The following is a 17,699-nucleotide window of genomic DNA, read 5'->3' on the forward strand; positions in this document are numbered from 1 at the left end:
TGCTTGCTTTATAGTTTTTGGGTTTAAAAAAAATAAAAATAGAAGCAGGATCATTCTCGGAATATACTTTTATAGGCATAGATGGCTGTGATATTTGCATAGACTGGCTAAATTCTATATATGCACCCAAAAAATCGGTGCCCAAAAAGCGACATTCTATAAACCGTGCTTAAAGTTAGGCGTGGTTTATAGAACAGCACTTACGCCTGGGAACTGTGACTAAATTTAGGCGCGGACATTTGCACCAACGAAAGCATGGTGCGAATACCTGCACCTAAATTTCTTCGACAAAACCTTTGCTTTTCAAGCGGCTAAACTGAACCCATTGCTAGCCCAAATGGTGTTCGAGGCCCCCACCTACCTCGACTTCAGAAAACTACTCAAAACTCACCTTTTCCACGGACACAACCCCTGATACCCTGTCCCCCACTACTCCCCCCCCTACAATGCACTGAAATCCCCTCTCTCTCCTTCTTACTGTAATATCCCTTCCCACTCCCCTCAACCTTTACTCCCCTTCTCCAGCTAACCTCAACGACATCATTCTATGTCAATTGTTCTTTATTGTTCGTGCACTATTTGTAATCTCTGATATGTTTATAACTTTGATAAATTGCTGTGAACTGCCTAGAACTCCCTGGGTATGGCGGTATACAAGAATAAAGTTATTATTATTATTATAAAATTTGGGCATGGATGTCCTTAGTCTACAATTATGCACATAACTTAAAGTAATGCTCCCAATCCGTCCACGACCAGTCCATATCCGCAACCCCTTTTTTTAGCTCACACATAAATTTACATGCCTAACCTATAACTGATTTTAATTAGTGCCAATAATTGCTTGTTATAATGCTAATTATCAGCGCTAATTAGCTTGTTCAGATAAATTGTGCGTGCAATTTTTAGTGCTTTCTATAGAATTTGGGGGAGATTGTTTTGTAAATGTAAAAATAGGGTTTACACATGGAAAATCTTTCTAAAATTGTCCTCATAATTTTAGAAAGATGCTTAAGTTTAATAAGCTCCTTTGTGGAAGTTCTTCTAGAAAGAGATGTCACTAATCAGCAGAGACTGCTATGTTTTTTCACCCATCAAAGATTGAAATTGCACATTTCTATTCAAAAGGTTTAAATTTCAGTGCATCAGCTTAGGGAATGTTGGTAAATTGTGCACAGCAATGAGTTCACAGCTCCCGTGGGATGACGCTGAAGGGAGCTGCAGGGCTGGTGGATTCCAGATCCAGAGCTGTCAAGAAACATTCCACGGCAGCCTCATTTTTCCCTTGAGCTTGCAATGTTTGACCCAGGCAGTTCCAGGCTTCATGAGAAGTGCTCTGAATCTGGACAGCATCTCTTAGAACCTTCTCTGCCAGACTTCTCCGCCCCAGTCTGTTCAGTATAGACCCCTGGAAGAGAGCAATAATTCTACATTAGTGCACACGGTCACATATACCGCTGTACAGGGGAAAAGATGCAGAGAAATTCCAGATGCCAGGTTTATTTTCACCTTGCTGGATTTCATAGAGTGTGTGGCGCAGTGGTTAGAGCAGGGCTGCCCAATTCCGGTCCTCGAGCTCTACTGGCAGGCCTGGTTTTCAGGATATCCACAATGAACATGCATGAGAGAGACTTGCATAACAAGAAGGCAGTGTGGGCAAATCTCTCTCATGCATATTCATTGTGGATATCCTAAAAACCTGGCCAGCCAATAGATCTCAAGGACTGGAATTGGGCAGCCCTGGGTTAGAGCTATTGCTTCGGCACCCTGAGGCTGTAGGTTCAAATCCCATGCTGCTCCTTGTGGCCCTGGGCAAGTCACTTAATCCAATCCATAAAAACAAGGCAAACAACCCCACAAGTATAGAGCAAAGAAAAAGTAGGGAAGGGACTATGCACATTAATCTGAGATAAAATTGAGTTTATTAAGTACAATCATTTATTAAAATGCAACACATATGAGATAATCAGTTCGTCTTTCATATCCTTCCAGACCTGACATGGTCCGTGTTTCGGCTTCATAATATAAGCCACAGGCTATAAGTGGTATATAAATATTAACATAAATATAGTACTATGTCGGAAGAAAGAAATGAAAGAGGAGAAGGTTTGAGGTTCTCTGAGGTATGTATACAAGAGAAAACAAATGTCAATTTTCGGTAGAAGCAATAATATTACTGTTTTTAGCATATTAGAAAAAAGTTACGGAGTAGATATAGGAAGGTGCTTAAGCAGGCTGCTTAAATCCCACTCTGAATATCCCCTCTGACCTCTACAGCACTGTGATCCGGATTCTCTATACAGCACCAATATCGGCGGCTGCCAACTGCGAGTCATGCAAGCGATGGCACCGTATAGAGAATCACGCCTCTGGGATAGATAGGTGCCGAAAATGTAAGCCAGGGCTTTCCAGGCCTACATTTCCGGTGCCTATCTCTGTCGTGAATCGCGCCTATGGAGGATTGAGACCAGCGCAGATTTTTTAGATGCCAGTAGGCACCTTGAAACTCTGAAAAACATTGTTTGAACAGTGCCTAAAAATAGGCGCCGGTTAGAGAATCTCTATTTGTTTAGTGCCAGGGTGGTCCACGGGTGGAGTTAGGGAAGAGCAGGCAGTTATGTAGGCAATGGTGACATTCAGTACTGGTGCCCACATTGCGAAGGCAGTCCTATCTTTGCCCAATTAGCTATGGAGGTGAATATCGACTGGCAACTGCGGTTGACCTAGATATTTCAATGCCGATATCTAGGTTAGATTCAGTCGAGGCTGTTAATGGCTTTAAAACCACTGACCACCATGGGCTGAATAATGGGGTAGGGGGGTCATTTTTTAAACAGAAAATTAAACCTATGAGTCAGTTTCCAAACAGCCCATATGGTATTAAATTACACAGGTGCTTTCAGTACACATATGTGGTCAGCAATTTCATAAAGTTGTACGTAGGTAATGAATGTTCTCACGTCCTTATTTTACAAATTTAAAGTACACATCTACTTGACTTTATAAAATAATAGTGTGGGCGCTGGCACTTAGACCAGCTCAAAGACTAGTGTAAATCTTTTCATTTAAAAAAATATTTTATTGAATTTTAACATAAGAAATGTACATGAATAAAATAAAATCAAGGATATTTTACAATTAAAATGTTACATTCAAATCATAGATGCATTGAGGACTAAAAGCATCTATGTTATCAATCCAATATACGTATGAAGTCATTTATTCACAGACAACTATAAAAACTCCATATAGACCAGAGATTAGATCAATTTTTATTATTAAAACCCTTAAAATTATTTATATAATATACTATTCTCAATAATACAAGTTGGATAATATCTATGAATTTGGTTAAAGAAGAAATATTTGCTATCAGTGACTCGGTTGGATTTGTACAGCTTCCAACTCGATATTACAGGCTAGTCCTGACAATAGAGTTGTGCAAACTGAGGACCCATCACAAAATTTAAAATTTATTTTTGTTCACTGGGTAATGTGATATCTTCTGTGATCTAGTATACTTTACAATTTAGGAGGAATTCTATCAGTGATATTCATATATTCTTCCCTATTGGGTTTTTTGTGTTGTACAAGTCCTACAAACAAATTAGCATTTTTTGAATTTTCTTAAGACATATTATCTGGCTCCTATGGAATTATTCACAGGCAGAATTTCTAGAAGTGGATAGATAATATGTTCCCAGAGGTACCAGATAATTAAGAGGAAGAAGTGGCCTTAACTTTCCAACTCTGGATATTTCTGAGTTTCTTGAATCCTCTCAGGATAATATTGAAATTCAGGCTCTGTTATTGGCAATTTTTCAAACAGGACACCAAAAAAGTAAGTAAGAAATAGAACTGCCATAATAAACAGGAAAGAGGGACACAGAGAGAAGGAAGAGAAGGATGTCCTCTGCAGGCCACTTGACAATGGAGGGGAGGAGAGAAAAAAGGCGTCAGTCAAAGGCCTCACTGAATGAACAAATTTTCAATGCAGTCTTGAATTTATCTAGAGATGTTTTCCAAATGGAGTTAAGAGAGGAAGGTATTCCACAGTCGGATCAGATACTGAGAAAATACATCGACCTCACCCCCTGTAATTAGTTTTATGGATATATTATGTATCAGTCGGAGAGGATGGAGACTTTGGATGTAATACCCTGTTAAAGTTTGTGACAGATAACTAAAGAGTGAATCAGAATATTCAGAGCCCCTCCCCATAAAGCATTTTCTTCCTTCCTCTGGCATATCCAACATTTCTGTTTCTCTCTCACTGTCCACCATCTCCTTTTCCCTCCCCCTTGTCCTCTTGGTCAAACATTTCTACCCTCCCCAATGCAGCATCTCTTCCTTCCTCCCTTCCATCATCATGTGCAACATTTCTTCCTCTCTCCTCATGCAGAATTTCTCCCTTTCTTACCCCTTTACTGCATCTCTCCTCTTCTCTACCCCATCTCCAATTCTATAATTCTTCCTTTCTCATCCCTCTCCCCCCAGATGCAGCATCTAACATAGTAACATAGTAGATGACGGCAGATAAAGACCCGAATGGTCCATCTAGTCTGCCCAACCTGATTCAATCTAAAAATTTGTTGGGTTTTTTTTTTTCTTCTTAGCTATTTCTGGTCAAGAATCCAAAGCTCTGCCCGGTACTGTTCTTAGGTTCCAACTACTGAAATCTCCATCAAAGCTAACTCCAGTCCATCTACACCCTCCCAGCCACTGAAGCCCTCCCCAGCCCATCCTCCACCAAACGGTCATATACAGACACAGACCATGCAAGTCTGCCCAGTACTGGCCTTAGTTCTTCAATATTTACTATTATTTTCTGATTCTAGATCCTCTGTTTTCATCCCAGGTTTTTTTGAACTCCGTCACCGTTTTCATCTCCACCACCTCTCTCAGGAGTGCATTCCAGGCATCCACCACCCTCTCCGTAAAGAAGAATTTCCTTACATTGCTCTTGAGTCTACCACCCCTCAACCTCAAATTATGTCTTCTGGTTTTACCATTTTCCTTTCTCTGGAAAAGATTATGTTCTACATTAATACCTTTCAAGTATTTGAATGTCTGAATCATATCTCCCCTGTCCCTCCTTTCCTCTAAGGTATACATATTCAGGGCTTCCAGTCTCTCCTAGTATGTCTTTTGTCGCAAACCTCCTATCATTTTCGCTTCAAGCCTTTTTGTGTCCTTCACCAGATACAGTCTCCAAAACTGAACACAATACTCCAAGTGGAGCCTCACCAACAACCTGTACAGGGGCATCAACACCTTTGTTCTTCTACTAGTTATGCCTCTCTTTATACAGCCCAGCATCCTTCTACCAGCAAAGAGAGGTAGTATAGCCTTGTTAGCATGGCTCTAGGAGTTTGTGTCGTTTCACTCTTATTTCTCTGTATGCTGTAAGTTTGACATGCAGCCTTGGATTTCCTTGGTTTTGCTGTTGCCGGCATTTGGTTTATCCGACTGTGATTTTTAGGATGATAATTCTTGTGCAGGGGCTGTGAAAGCACAGGCTTTGTTTTAAAATTTATGGGAAAGCAAAAGTACTTTATCGTATCAACCAGAGATGTTTCTGTGCATTGCTTTTGTTTCCTGTTCTTTTGCGGTATACAAAAAAAAAAAAAAAAGACAGGGGGTGGGGGGTGGAATGAGGGAGGTGGAATGAGGAAGTATATTTTAACTGCTAGTTTTAATGTTACCATAAGCTTTCGTTAAAATAATTTAGTCCATACAAGTTTGACGTACTATGAGGTGGATTTTTATGAGAAAGGAAAAAGAATTAGACAGATTTTGTTTTTGAATATAAAGGAATACAGAGAAATTAGATGAGAAGGAATTTAAAAAAAGCAATAGAAAATGTAATGTATTTACAAGGGTAAAGTGAAACGGAAACATAGGAAGGCATGACAATGTAGGGAAGATGTAAGAAGATTACTGAAGGTCAGAGAGAGAGAGAGAGATTGTGTGTAGATAAGAAGGATTTGTGTTAAGTGTTTGCACAGCAATTGAAGAATAAGAAAATATGCACATGGGAAGTTTGCATAAGTATGTATGATTCCTGCCATCATTGCGTTTAACTAAATGATTGACAGACATTGAGTATGATAATTGACAATGTAGATAAACCCTTTTGTCTTTATAGGTCCGGGAATTTAATATCACCTTACCTTTTTCCCCATTACTAATGACTATTTGTTTCCTAGAGTTAGGGAAAAACCGTAGTCTTCTACGGTACACTTTAAGAGAATACCTATGAGTACTCTAAAAACAATAAACAAGAGGGGTGGCCCCGCCAATACAATGTCTGTCCAGTTTTCAGAGCTATAGTCCTTCATGTTATTATCTTTTTTTTTATAGTATGCCATACGTCAAATTCAATGTTTTTGGAAACACGAGTGGATTTCCATTTATGAGTGCTCAATATAATTACCAGTATAGAGAAAAATTGTTTTCCCCTACTCACAATGGTCTCAAATTTTTAGAAGCCCTTTTTTCTTTCTCTGCCTTTGATCGGAATTTATAAAAACAAATGAGTTACTTCCTCTTTTTCTGATACGCGTGCACACATACACAGGGCTACTTCCTGGTTGATGTGTTTTGTAACACAATGCAATCTGCGTTTAGCTTTATTTAAAATCTTTTCTAATGAGCTGTTGAAGAGAATGTCTAATCCTACAAGTTAAAATTCAGAATATTGTATTTAGGTATAGCCATGTATTAGATTTTCTTTGGTATAAACACAGTGTGTTTTCATGTTGAATCTGCTAAAGTGAAACTAGTATTGGGAAAGTGTCAATGTTTAGGGATGCTGGGAGATGTGGTGCTATATTTCTTTTCCTTGAAATTGTCTGTAACTATTTTCTTTTTGATTTTTCATTATTCATGTCTCTATAATAACTGGAATACATCCCATGGGGTTCTCATAACCCTCTCCTTTCGCAAATAGTAATATTAATTAACATTGTACCACATATCGAAGTGAAAGTAACTTCTGCTTTTCATTTCCTATGTCGCAGATGGAAAAAAAAAGAAAAACCCTCCCAAGCTATACTGTTAACCCATCATATGCTGTTGACTTCTTGTTAGAAAACTTGTTTGGCTGGCTTTAAGCAACTTGTATTATATCCTGTTTGTTTTTCTTAGTAAAGTATATTATGAGCCAAGCAAAAATTATAACCATGATTTTGCTAGAACTCCATGGCTAGAACTCTCCCATAAATTCATAGACTTCCCTGTACATTTTATTTTAATTTTTAGTTTTTTATCATCTTCACTTTAATATGTATCAATATAACCTATGGGGCACATAATTTTTTTTAAAAAAGTCTAAAAAGTGGCCTAAATGGGTACTTGGATGATCAAAAAGCCTGATCGTCCAAGTACCCATAACCAAAGCTGGTTTTATTAGGCCTTTCCCCTGCCTCTAAACACATAGAGCGAAGAGACGTTTTTAGAGGAGGGGAAAGGGTGGGAGGTGGGCCGACCTAGACCTAGGCATACAGCAGGTTGCCTAGTCGGCACTTATACCTGTTTTGAAAAAGGACCCGCTGAGCTGATGGCAGCTGCTGCGACCAGCTCAGCGGCCCTGCATCCTACCTCTCCCCCCACCGCGGCAGGAGAGATGGCTCATCTCCCCTGCTGCGATGCTCAATCTCTCCTGCCGCACTTTGTGCCAGTTCGGGTAGAGGGGTGATCGCATCATGGCAGGCGAGATAGCCAATCTCTCCTGCTGCATTGCATCACCCCTCCATAAGCTGTGACCCCCTGACAACATTGGGGCAGGAGGGAGCCCAAGCCCTCCTGCCCATACGACCCTACCCCTCATCCCTACTAAGATCCAGGCAGGAGGGAGCCCAGGCCTTCCTGCTCCGACACAGCCCCCCCGACCGCCCCCCGAACCCCAATTTGCCCGCTGAACACCTCCCCCACCCGTGACACCCTCCGCTGACCCCGTGACATCCCCCAACCCACCCCTGTACCTGTAAAAAAGATGGACGGACGGACGGGTCCCAAGCCCGTCCATCCAGCAGGCCCGCCATCCTCAGAATGGCAGGCCTTAGGGCCTGATTGGCTCAGGTGCCTTAAACCCTGCCCACAGGTGAAGCCTGAGGCACCTGGGCCAACCGGAATCGGCCCAGTAGCCTTAGGCCCCTCCTGTGGGCGGGGCCTTAGGCACATGGGCCCAACCCATCATGGGGGGCTGCGTTGGGGCCTGCCTCCCTTCTTAGTGAGGGGGGTAGGGTGGTCCAATGGGCAGGAGGGCTTGGGTTCCCTCCTGCCTGGATCGTTGTGGGGGGGTCACTGGGGCAGGAGGGCTTGAGCTCCCTGCTGCCCCAATGTTGTTGGGTGGGGGGGGGTCGTGGCTCACCGGGGCAGCAGGGCTTGGGCTCCTTCCTGCCCTGATGTTGTTTGGGGGGGTCGCGGCTCGCCGGGGCAGGAGGGCTTGAGTTCCCTCCTGCCCTGATGTTGTTGGGGGGGTGTCGCGGTTCGCCGGGGCAGGAGGGCTTTGGCTCCCTCCTGCCCGGATGGTTGTCCGGTGGGGAGGGGAGTGGATTCTGTAACTGGTGTTGTTTTTGACAGACACCGGTACAGAATCCAGCTTTTAGGCAAAGGACTGGCCCCTTCTTCGCCTAAAAGCCTTTGTTTTGGGTGTTTGAGGCTTAGTTTTTTTTTAGGTTGATTATATGGTGTAAGTTTAGACGTAGTGGTGGTCTGGGCATTTAAACAGCTGAACATAGAGGCAGACCATTATAAAAAAAAACCTCCTTTTGGATGGTTTTTTTTTATAATGGACATTTTCCCTGCTTCTACTTTCAACGTTTAGGGCGTTAGGCCAAAAGAGGACTTAGACTTTTTTTTTTTAATTATGCCCCTCCACGTGTTAATATAGTTTAATCTATAGCATTGCCATTCTTTTACTTGGGTTGGATTCTCTGCTATGTTTTGACATATTTTACATCATATGCCACTGTAGCTATACTTCCTTTAGGTTGTCAGATATAATTCAGCTAATATAACTTAACTTATTTGAATTGAAGCAGATAAATTTTAACTTTTGCTTTCTTTTGCATATTTAGGGCTCCTTTTACAAAGGTGCGCTACGGTCTTAACGCGCGAAATAGCACGCACTAAATTGCCGCATGCGCTAGCTGCTACCGCCTCCTTTTGAGCAGGCGGTAGATTTGCGACTAGTGCGCACTATAGCGTGCGCTAATTCGGTGCGTGCATTAAAAACGCTAGCGCACCTTTGTAAAAGGAGCCCTTAATATTAGTAATATTACTCAGGCATTGTTGGAAACAAACTAAATGCTATATATTGCAGATATTTCTTGTTTGTTACATGAGAATCTATTGGTGAAAGGTTTTTGGTGTTATAGTTGCAATTCTGATTTATTTGTATAACTATGGACTGATGCTAGATACTAAAGATGCTATTTGAAATATCATCGCTGAAGATTTCCATCCCTATTGAGATCCAGATGATGGATGAGCCCCCATTGGAACGACCTTGCTACCAGAGAAGGAATCTGATAAGTGCCTAGAAACCCTAAAGACTTACCAGCAAAGACTTATTTACTGTTGCTACTAACGACCTTTATGACCTTGAACTTCTACAGCTTCTTTTTGTTTCCCCACAATCATGGACTTGTTGATTTGCACTTTGAACTTTTTCTGGACTTATGCAGTATTAGTTTATATATATTGCAATTATGCTAACAATAGGCCTATTGCAAGATTCATGTGCTTTGCCTAATTGTGACTTTTATGCATTTTCATCCTGTTTTGACTCCTGTAATTGCACCCTAATTCTTTTCCATTTTAATTAGATTCTTTACATCCCCTTTCTTGCTGCTAAGCTGAGGTGAAGTGCAGTGAAGAAGCAGTAATGATGCCACTGCAGCTGTAACACTACCTCATGACTTTGACCCAATCACCTTTTCTGATCCAGGGAGTGCAATACAGACCATGATAGCGCAAGAAGATTTGATGTGGTTACCTGGACTTCCACTTTGGCCTATGAGCATAACCTGATAATATTCGGACCCAACCGAATCTGCACTGATCCCAGCTATTTTGGAAAGGCATGGAAATAATCTAACTTATTAATTTATCCCTTTTTGATATAGTATACTCATGACAGGATGAAACCATAAAAGAAAGGTATCTTCAAATGTTTAATCAGATACATTTTCTACCTATGGCATATGCTTTTGAGTTTGCGGGATTTCTTTATTGTAATATTTGTTTGATTTCTTTATGATTACTGAGTCATATTGAAGCAATTATCCTTTTAGTTGGGTTGGGATAGACACTTGTTCTTTTAATACTTTATCAAGCTCAACTTTTGAGTACTTGGGCCCTAAGCCTGTACTCTGTGATCAATATGACCTACAACTACAACTTGACCTTGATTTAGCTCTCTGGTCACCCAATCAAAAAATTCAATCAGGTTTGTTTGACAGGATTTACCTTTAGTAAAGCCATGTTGCCTCAGATCCTATAACCCATTAGATTCTAGGAAGTTCAGTATCCTTTCTTTCAGCAACACTTCCATTATTTTTCCAACAACCGAAGTGAGCCTTATCGACCTGTAGTTTCCTGCTTCATCCCTGTGACCACTTTTGTGAATAGGGACCACATCCGCTCTTTTCCAGTCTCCAGGAACCACTCCCGTCTCCAGAGATTTGTTGAACAAGTCTTTAATAGGACCTGCCAGAACCTCTCTGAGCTCCCTCAGTATCCTGGGATGGAACCGTCCAGTCCCATCGCTTTATTCACCTTCAGTTTTTCAAGTTGTTCATAAACAATTTCCTTCGTAAATGACGCAGAATCTACTCCATTTTCCCGTGTAGCTTTGCCAGACAATGTCGGTCCTTCTTTCCTTTCCCTTCCCTCCTCTATCCAACTCACCCTCCCTAAAACGTTGATTTAATGAGTCTTGGCAGTGGCAGCAATTTCCACACGCTGCCTGCCTCTAACTCAGCAACCTCTCCTCTGCTGCATTGGCAGAAACAGGAAGGTGCAACGGGAGAGATGCTGCAGAGGAAAGGCTTCTGGGTTAGTGGCAGGCAGCACGTAAAAATTGTTGCTATTGCCAGGGACCTGATAAAACTGCTTTAGGAAGGGAGATGACAGCACTGGTATGAGCAAGCTGGGTTCCTGTGATCCTGTAAAGTTCATTATTGCTGGATGGACTTAGGCCCACCTTTTCCCACCCACAGCTATGCCACTGCAGTCACATCTTTGTAATTAGGTAATTTGATTGAGGACAGTGCTGAAGCCTTTACCAGAAGTATAAGACTAGGCTTTCCTTATGCTTGAAACTAATTTGAATGCTTAATAATCAACCTGATAGTTTATTTTCCTGTAAATATTTAAAAAATTTATAATCTGTTTATACCTAAGCAGCTACCATAACATCCATATTTAAAGACAATAAACATTACACACTATCATTTGTGTACAGTATAGTTAAGTATATGCAAGTAATGCTGCTTACTGTTAAACACAGTCTGTTTCTGGTAAATTCTGGGGTACAAGAGGGATCTGTCATAGAGCTCAGTAGAAACTGTCTCTTTTAATACCAGCCATCACATGCTAGTATGCACAAGCCTCCGAACCTTGATTCCAGATACCAGAGTGCTCAGCCCCAAAACAAACCCCAGAAACCTGGAGGTACTTGGGACTAGTCTCCTCTAGGGTACAAGCAGATGAAGAGTAGATAGGGCCAGCCACAGGTTTACAATGACTATTGTTCTCAATTCCAAGACTATTCCTTTATTTCTTAAGGAGGTAACCGATTCCCTTTTCCCTTCTTCCTAAGTTGTGTTTTCAATATAGGCTATCTTGCATCTAATGAAAAGATAACCTATAATTCCAAGTTTTGTGGCTGGTTGTAATTTTGACTGCTGCACATTTCATTTGCTCTTGGGATAAACATCCTCAATAAATTCTCTACATGGTTAAGTCACATTATTATGGCCACCCGCTAATATCCAGAATAACCACCTCTGGCAGCATGGCGGCAATCAGACGCCATGGGAGTGACTCAATAAGATGCTGGGTGATTTCTAGAGGTATCTGGTGCCATGCAGACTGCAGTGTGTCCGACAGTTGCTGACGGGTGCATGGTGGTGGATCCAGTCGTCAAACATGTCGATCGAGGTGGTCCCAAATGTGCTTGATTGGGTTTAAGGTCTGGGGAATTTGGAGGCCAGGGAAGTAGCTGGAAGTCTTGTGCATGCTCTGTGAATCACTCGCGAACATTTCTGGTGGTACGACATGTCACATTGTTCAGTTCAAAGATCCCATCAGCCATAGGGAAGACCATCAACATGCACGGGTGTACTTGATCAGTAAGGATGGACAGATACCTATATCGGTTGAGAGTGCCTTCCAGAGATATCAAGGGACCCAGACCATACCAAGAAAACATTCCCCCGACCTTAACTCTGCCACCACCAGTTTGTGTATGTCCAACAATTGTTGCTGGGTGATGTTTCTTGGCAGTTTCACACTTGACAAGCCAATGTCCATCTGTTCACTAGAGCTCAAAGCATGACTCATCAGAGAAGGCAACCCCCTGCCAGTTGGTGCAAGTCCAATGCTGGTACTCCTGTGCAAATTGCAACTAATTTTTGCAATGAAACCATGTGAGCATGGGTGCAGTCACCAGCTGTCTGCTCTGGAGCCCCATTTGCAACAGGGTTCATTGCACAGTCATTTTGGACAGACATCTGAAAGCTCCCTGGTTTGTTTGGATGGTGATTTGCTCCACTGTAGTGTGCCAATCGGCTCGTACCAACTGCACAGCCAGCGCTTACCTTTTGCATCAATGGCTTACGCAGACCTACAGTTACCATGTTGGATTATCAAAAAAGTTCTATTCAAACACTCATTGAACACTTTAACCACAGCAGCCCATGAACAGTTCACAAATTCTGCCATTTCCAAAATGCTGCCACTTGGCTCGGTAGCCGGTGATCATGCTTTTTTCAATGTCTGACAAATTGTGCTTTTTCCCCATGATAGCCATAATTACTATATTGGCAACTTGCTGACATCCCGCCTTTAAACAATTCTTTATATACCCATGAAGTCCATTGGCTGTGCATCCCTGACATTAGAGGTAGGCAGTGGTCATAATAATGCGACTTGACCGTGTATTTTGTTATAGAATCTGGTAAGCTGGAAACATTCTTGCCTCATGTTCTATATTAAGCGAGGAAGGAGCTGCCTTTAAGTCAGAGAACAATTTCTTTACCACTTTACAATAGCTGCTAATATTTTTATTTACATTTTCCAATATGCTTAGCTCCATGGTTTCCATAGAGATGTTTTAAGAAGTTGATATGTATTCTATATGGTGACAGACCTAAGGAACAACAATATTTTATTAACTGTGATAAAGCTCTGTTTTGCTCTTTGAAATGTTTGCTAAATATGTTAATTATTTTCCTAGTCATTTTATGGAATGGAATATCTGTTCTACCAGCCTAGAAGCAGGCAGTTAACAATTGAAGCAAGTTCTGGAAGAAGAACTGGTTGTAGAAACCATAGGCGTTGGAACAGAGGGGTGCCACAGGGCCTCCCCCAAAATTGGCAGTGGCTTTGCTCTCCCATCTACCTCCTCTTCTGGCCACTCTAATTTTAAATCTTCGGCATGAAGCGAATTTTTTTTCCTTCCTCCCCAGCGATACCCTACAGAACGACCTCTCTCTTCAACTCCCGACTCCCTCACCTACCTCCTCCCCAGTCATTGTTATTTTAAATCTTTGTCTAATAGGTAGAACAATCAAAATAAAAAAACCCAAAATGTACTAGAACAGCACTAATATAGTGAGTTCTAGATTATACTAGCTTGAGGTAGAAAAATGTGTACTGCAGCAATATATATAAGTATGTAATACTAATATCAATAATGATAAAATAATTTTTGTAGTGAGAAGATCTGTGTGGATTGGTCAGTCAAATGAGAAGAAACCGTTCAATCCTTCAATCTGTGCATAGGTAACAACCCAGCATACCTCACCATCATAGAATCTTACTCGTGTGTAGTGAATCAAAATAACAGTGCACAAAAACACTCGTGATAAATCATACAAAATAATATAAAGTTGCAGTAACATTAACTTTTTGGATAGACTATGCAGTTATTCTACCTTGTTGTCAGGTAATGTGTTACTGCAACTTTATATTATTTTGTATGATGATTTATCACGAGTGTTTTTGTGCACTGTTATTTTGATTCACTACACACGAGTAAGATTCTATGATGGTGAGGTGTGCAGGGTTGTTACCCGTGCACGGATTGAAGGATTGACCAGTTTCCGCTCATTTGACTGACCAATCCACACTGAGATCTTCTCACTACAAAAGTTTTTTTAGTATCATTATTGATATTAGTGTTACATACATATATATATTGCTGCAGTACACATTTTTCTGTCTCAAGCTAGTATCATCTAGAACTTTTTTGCTCACTATTTTAAATCTTTGGGCAGCCGCAGTGTCAACGAGATGAGCCTTCTGCTGCTGGTGTGCCCTAGAAGTCTTCATTACATTACATTACTGATTTCTATTCCGCCATTACCTTGCGGTTCAAGGCGGATTACATAAGATTTATCAGGAGTTACAAGAATTGTAACTTTACATAAGAATTGTCATAGGAATTACATAGGAGTTATATATGAATTGTCAGGAACTTGAGGCGATACATGTTGGGTAATTAGAAACATTTTAGATTTGAAAAGGGTAGTGGGTATGGTGGGTAGAGATTGGGAAGGAACTGGTTGTGTTAAATAGGTTTTTATGTATTTTTTGAAGAGTAGGGTTTTAGTTTCTTTTTTGAAGGTTTTGTAGTCTGTGGTCGAAGACAGCAGATTGGTGATTTGTCTGTCTAGTTTTGCTGCTTTGGAGGCTATTACATTGTCATATAGTTTTCTTCATTTGACATGTTTGGTTGGTGTGTGTGTGAATAGTGTCTGGTTGAGGTGGATTGAGTTAGTCGATTGTTCCAGTAGGATGGGCTCTCTCCATTCATTCCTGTTCCCGCCTAGACGGACTACTGCTGAATGAAGGGTTTGGGGCAGACCAATGGCAGAAGGCTCATTTTGTTGGTGTTGTGGCCGCCCAAAGATTTAAAATAACAGCGACTGGGAAGGAGGTAGGTGGGGGAATCGGGTTCCGCTCGGAGGAGGGTGGTGGAGACACTGGGTCTGAATTCAAGAAGGCATGGGATAGGCACGTGGAATCTCTTAGAGAGAGGAAGAGATATTGGTTACTGTGGATGGGCAGACTAGATGGGCCACTTGGCGCTTATTTGCCATCATGTTTCTCTGTTTCTATAAACAATGGGTGACTCTAGGCCAGTGGTCTCCAACTCAAACCCTTTGCAGGGCCACATTTTGGATTTGTAGGTACTTGGAGGGCTTCAGAAAAAAATCGTTAATGTCTTATTAAAGAAATGACAATTTTGCATGAGGTAAAACACTTTATAGTTTATAAATCTTTCCTTTTGGTAAGTCTTAATTATAATATTGTCATTTATAGCTAAAGAGACATATGATCAAGAAACTGTTTTATTTTACTTTTGTGATTATGATAAACATACCGAGGGCCTCAAAATAGGACCTGGCAGGCCGCATGTGGCCCCCGGGCCGTGAGTTTGAGACTACTGCTCTAGGGCATTACCCCACTGGGAAAGAAATAAAGGCACGATGGGTTTGAGAACCTGAAATTTGTTCACTCTGTGAACCAATACAATAACTATGGGGAAAAAAAGATCTTGTAGCTGAAGAATTTCAGTACTGATTAGGCCAGTGTTTTGAATAAGAGTCTCATGAATAGGATGGAAGGAAAAAAAATTGTGTGTGTGTGGGAGGGGGGAAGAAAAAAACAGAAGGCAGAGAGAGCTTCAAGAGTACAAAGGTAAAAATATATTCATAGCAAGAGCAGGTCCATGATCATTAATAGCTAAGACAAATAAAGGGACTGACGCACCACAGGAGTGTGGAAGAACATTTGTGCATGCTCAGATAGACTGCCTATATGATTTTTGACAGAGTGGGGCATTTGTCAATGTCACCAAAATTATATCATTCATGAATATGGCTGATTTCATCATATTTGTTTACAGAGAAAACAAAATCCTTTATAAATCTTCATCAAAGCAGCTATGTTCAAATGCTTTCTGAAAACAGTAACATCTGATATGGCAGAAGGGCGGAGACTAGACCAAGCCTAGAGGGGGAACAGAATGGGGTCTGCCCTAGAACAGGAACAAATATTCCTCTAGGGAAGGGTAGGCAATTCCAGTCCTTGAGAGCCACAGGCAGGTTTTCAGGATATCCATAATGAATATGTATGAGATAGATTTGCATGCACTGCCTTCTTGAGATGCGAATCTCTCTCATGCATATTTATTGTGGGTATCCTGAAAACCTGGCCTGCCTATGGCTCTCGAGGACCGGAATTGCCTACCCCTGCTCTAGGGGGTTCCCTAAAAGGGCTGCTTTGTCCAAAGACAGGCTGGGTGCGGGGGATGGGAGGAGGGAACTGCCTCTTCACATATGCCTCCACTATCCCCTGGATTTCATACAGGTCACCGAAATTTTCTGCCCCCAAATTTGGGTGCATTTTTAAGATGTGCACGCATCTCGGTTGATTAACGCTAATAACTGAATGTTAACAATCCATTCTTGGCATTAATTGGAATCACTTGGGAACTGCATACACTCAGCAAATAAATCTAAAAGGGGTATTGACAGGTCAGGGCTGTTTTCTCAAGATGTGCGCAACGTAATAGAATCCGGGGGATTTACGCCAGTTAGTGTAAATTCTTGCAACCAAAGTTGGGCAGCGGGAACCAGGGCTAAGTACTATGCCAGTGTATCGCAAACTGTGTGCCGTGGCAGATTCTGGAGAGGAGAGGCGCCGGCCTACTGCTTACAGGATGTGCTTCCTGTGGCCAGAGGCACGTCCTGTGGGCTATCAGCTGGCACCAGCACCTCTCCTCCTCGCCTGCGTCTCTCCTCCTCCAGTAACCCCTACCAGCGTAGAAATAGGCTCAGGGCCGCAGCTGGAGAGCCTCCGCGCCTGTCAATGTGATGACACACATGAGCATGATGTCATCGCGTCAACGTCCACAAACGTCAAGAAGCCCTCCAGACCCGGAACTCAGTTTAATGTACCGTGGCGTCAAAAGGTTTGCGGGACACTGCACTATTCTATAAAGATCGTTCATCTCAGAGTGCCTTTTATAGAATACAGCTGAGTGCTGATTTTCCCCCAGTGCCATTTTAGGCACAATTTACTGAATCCTGTCCTATATTAAAAATGAAAGATTTGAGGAGCCCTTGGCAACGCTGCTCGAGGGGGTTTTTTGCGGGCCAGTGGGGTGCTTACCCTATCTGGTCTTTCAGCGGGATTTTGTCTGTCTGGGGATGGGGTTCTGGGGCTTTTTCCTCCTTGTCTTAGCATCTGCAGCTCAAGTACTCTATCAGACGTTACTTATAAGAGAGTTTAAGAATAGGGGGACAGATTCAGAATCAATGCTAGGAAGTTCTTCTTTACCCAAAGGGTGGTGGACACCTGGATTGAGCTTCCAGAGGGTGTGATACAACAGAGCACGATATCGGAGTTCAAGAAAGGATTAGATAATTTCCTGAAGGAAAAAGGAATAGAAGGGTATA

General features: G+C 41.8%; 1 protein-coding gene across 2 annotated transcripts in view; it reads right to left on the reverse strand.

The window, feature by feature from the left end:
• Positions 1-444: 444 nt before the first annotated feature.
• Positions 445-17,699, reverse strand: part of TTC7A (tetratricopeptide repeat domain 7A) — a 351,234-nt gene continuing 333,979 nt past the window's right edge. Inside the window, exon 20 of one of the 2 annotated variants that reach the window (XM_033938375.1) lies at positions 445-1,408. In XM_033938375.1, the coding sequence (XP_033794266.1) occupies positions 1,187-1,408 (222 nt within the window). In that variant the 3' untranslated portion in view covers positions 445-1,186. The remainder of the gene's footprint in view (positions 1,409-17,699) is intronic. The other variant, XM_033938376.1, reaches the window with a different exon arrangement.

Source organism: Geotrypetes seraphini, chromosome 3 (genome assembly GCF_902459505.1).
Source record: "Geotrypetes seraphini chromosome 3, aGeoSer1.1, whole genome shotgun sequence".
In the NCBI taxonomy this organism is placed as follows: domain Eukaryota; kingdom Metazoa; phylum Chordata; class Amphibia; order Gymnophiona; family Dermophiidae; genus Geotrypetes; species Geotrypetes seraphini.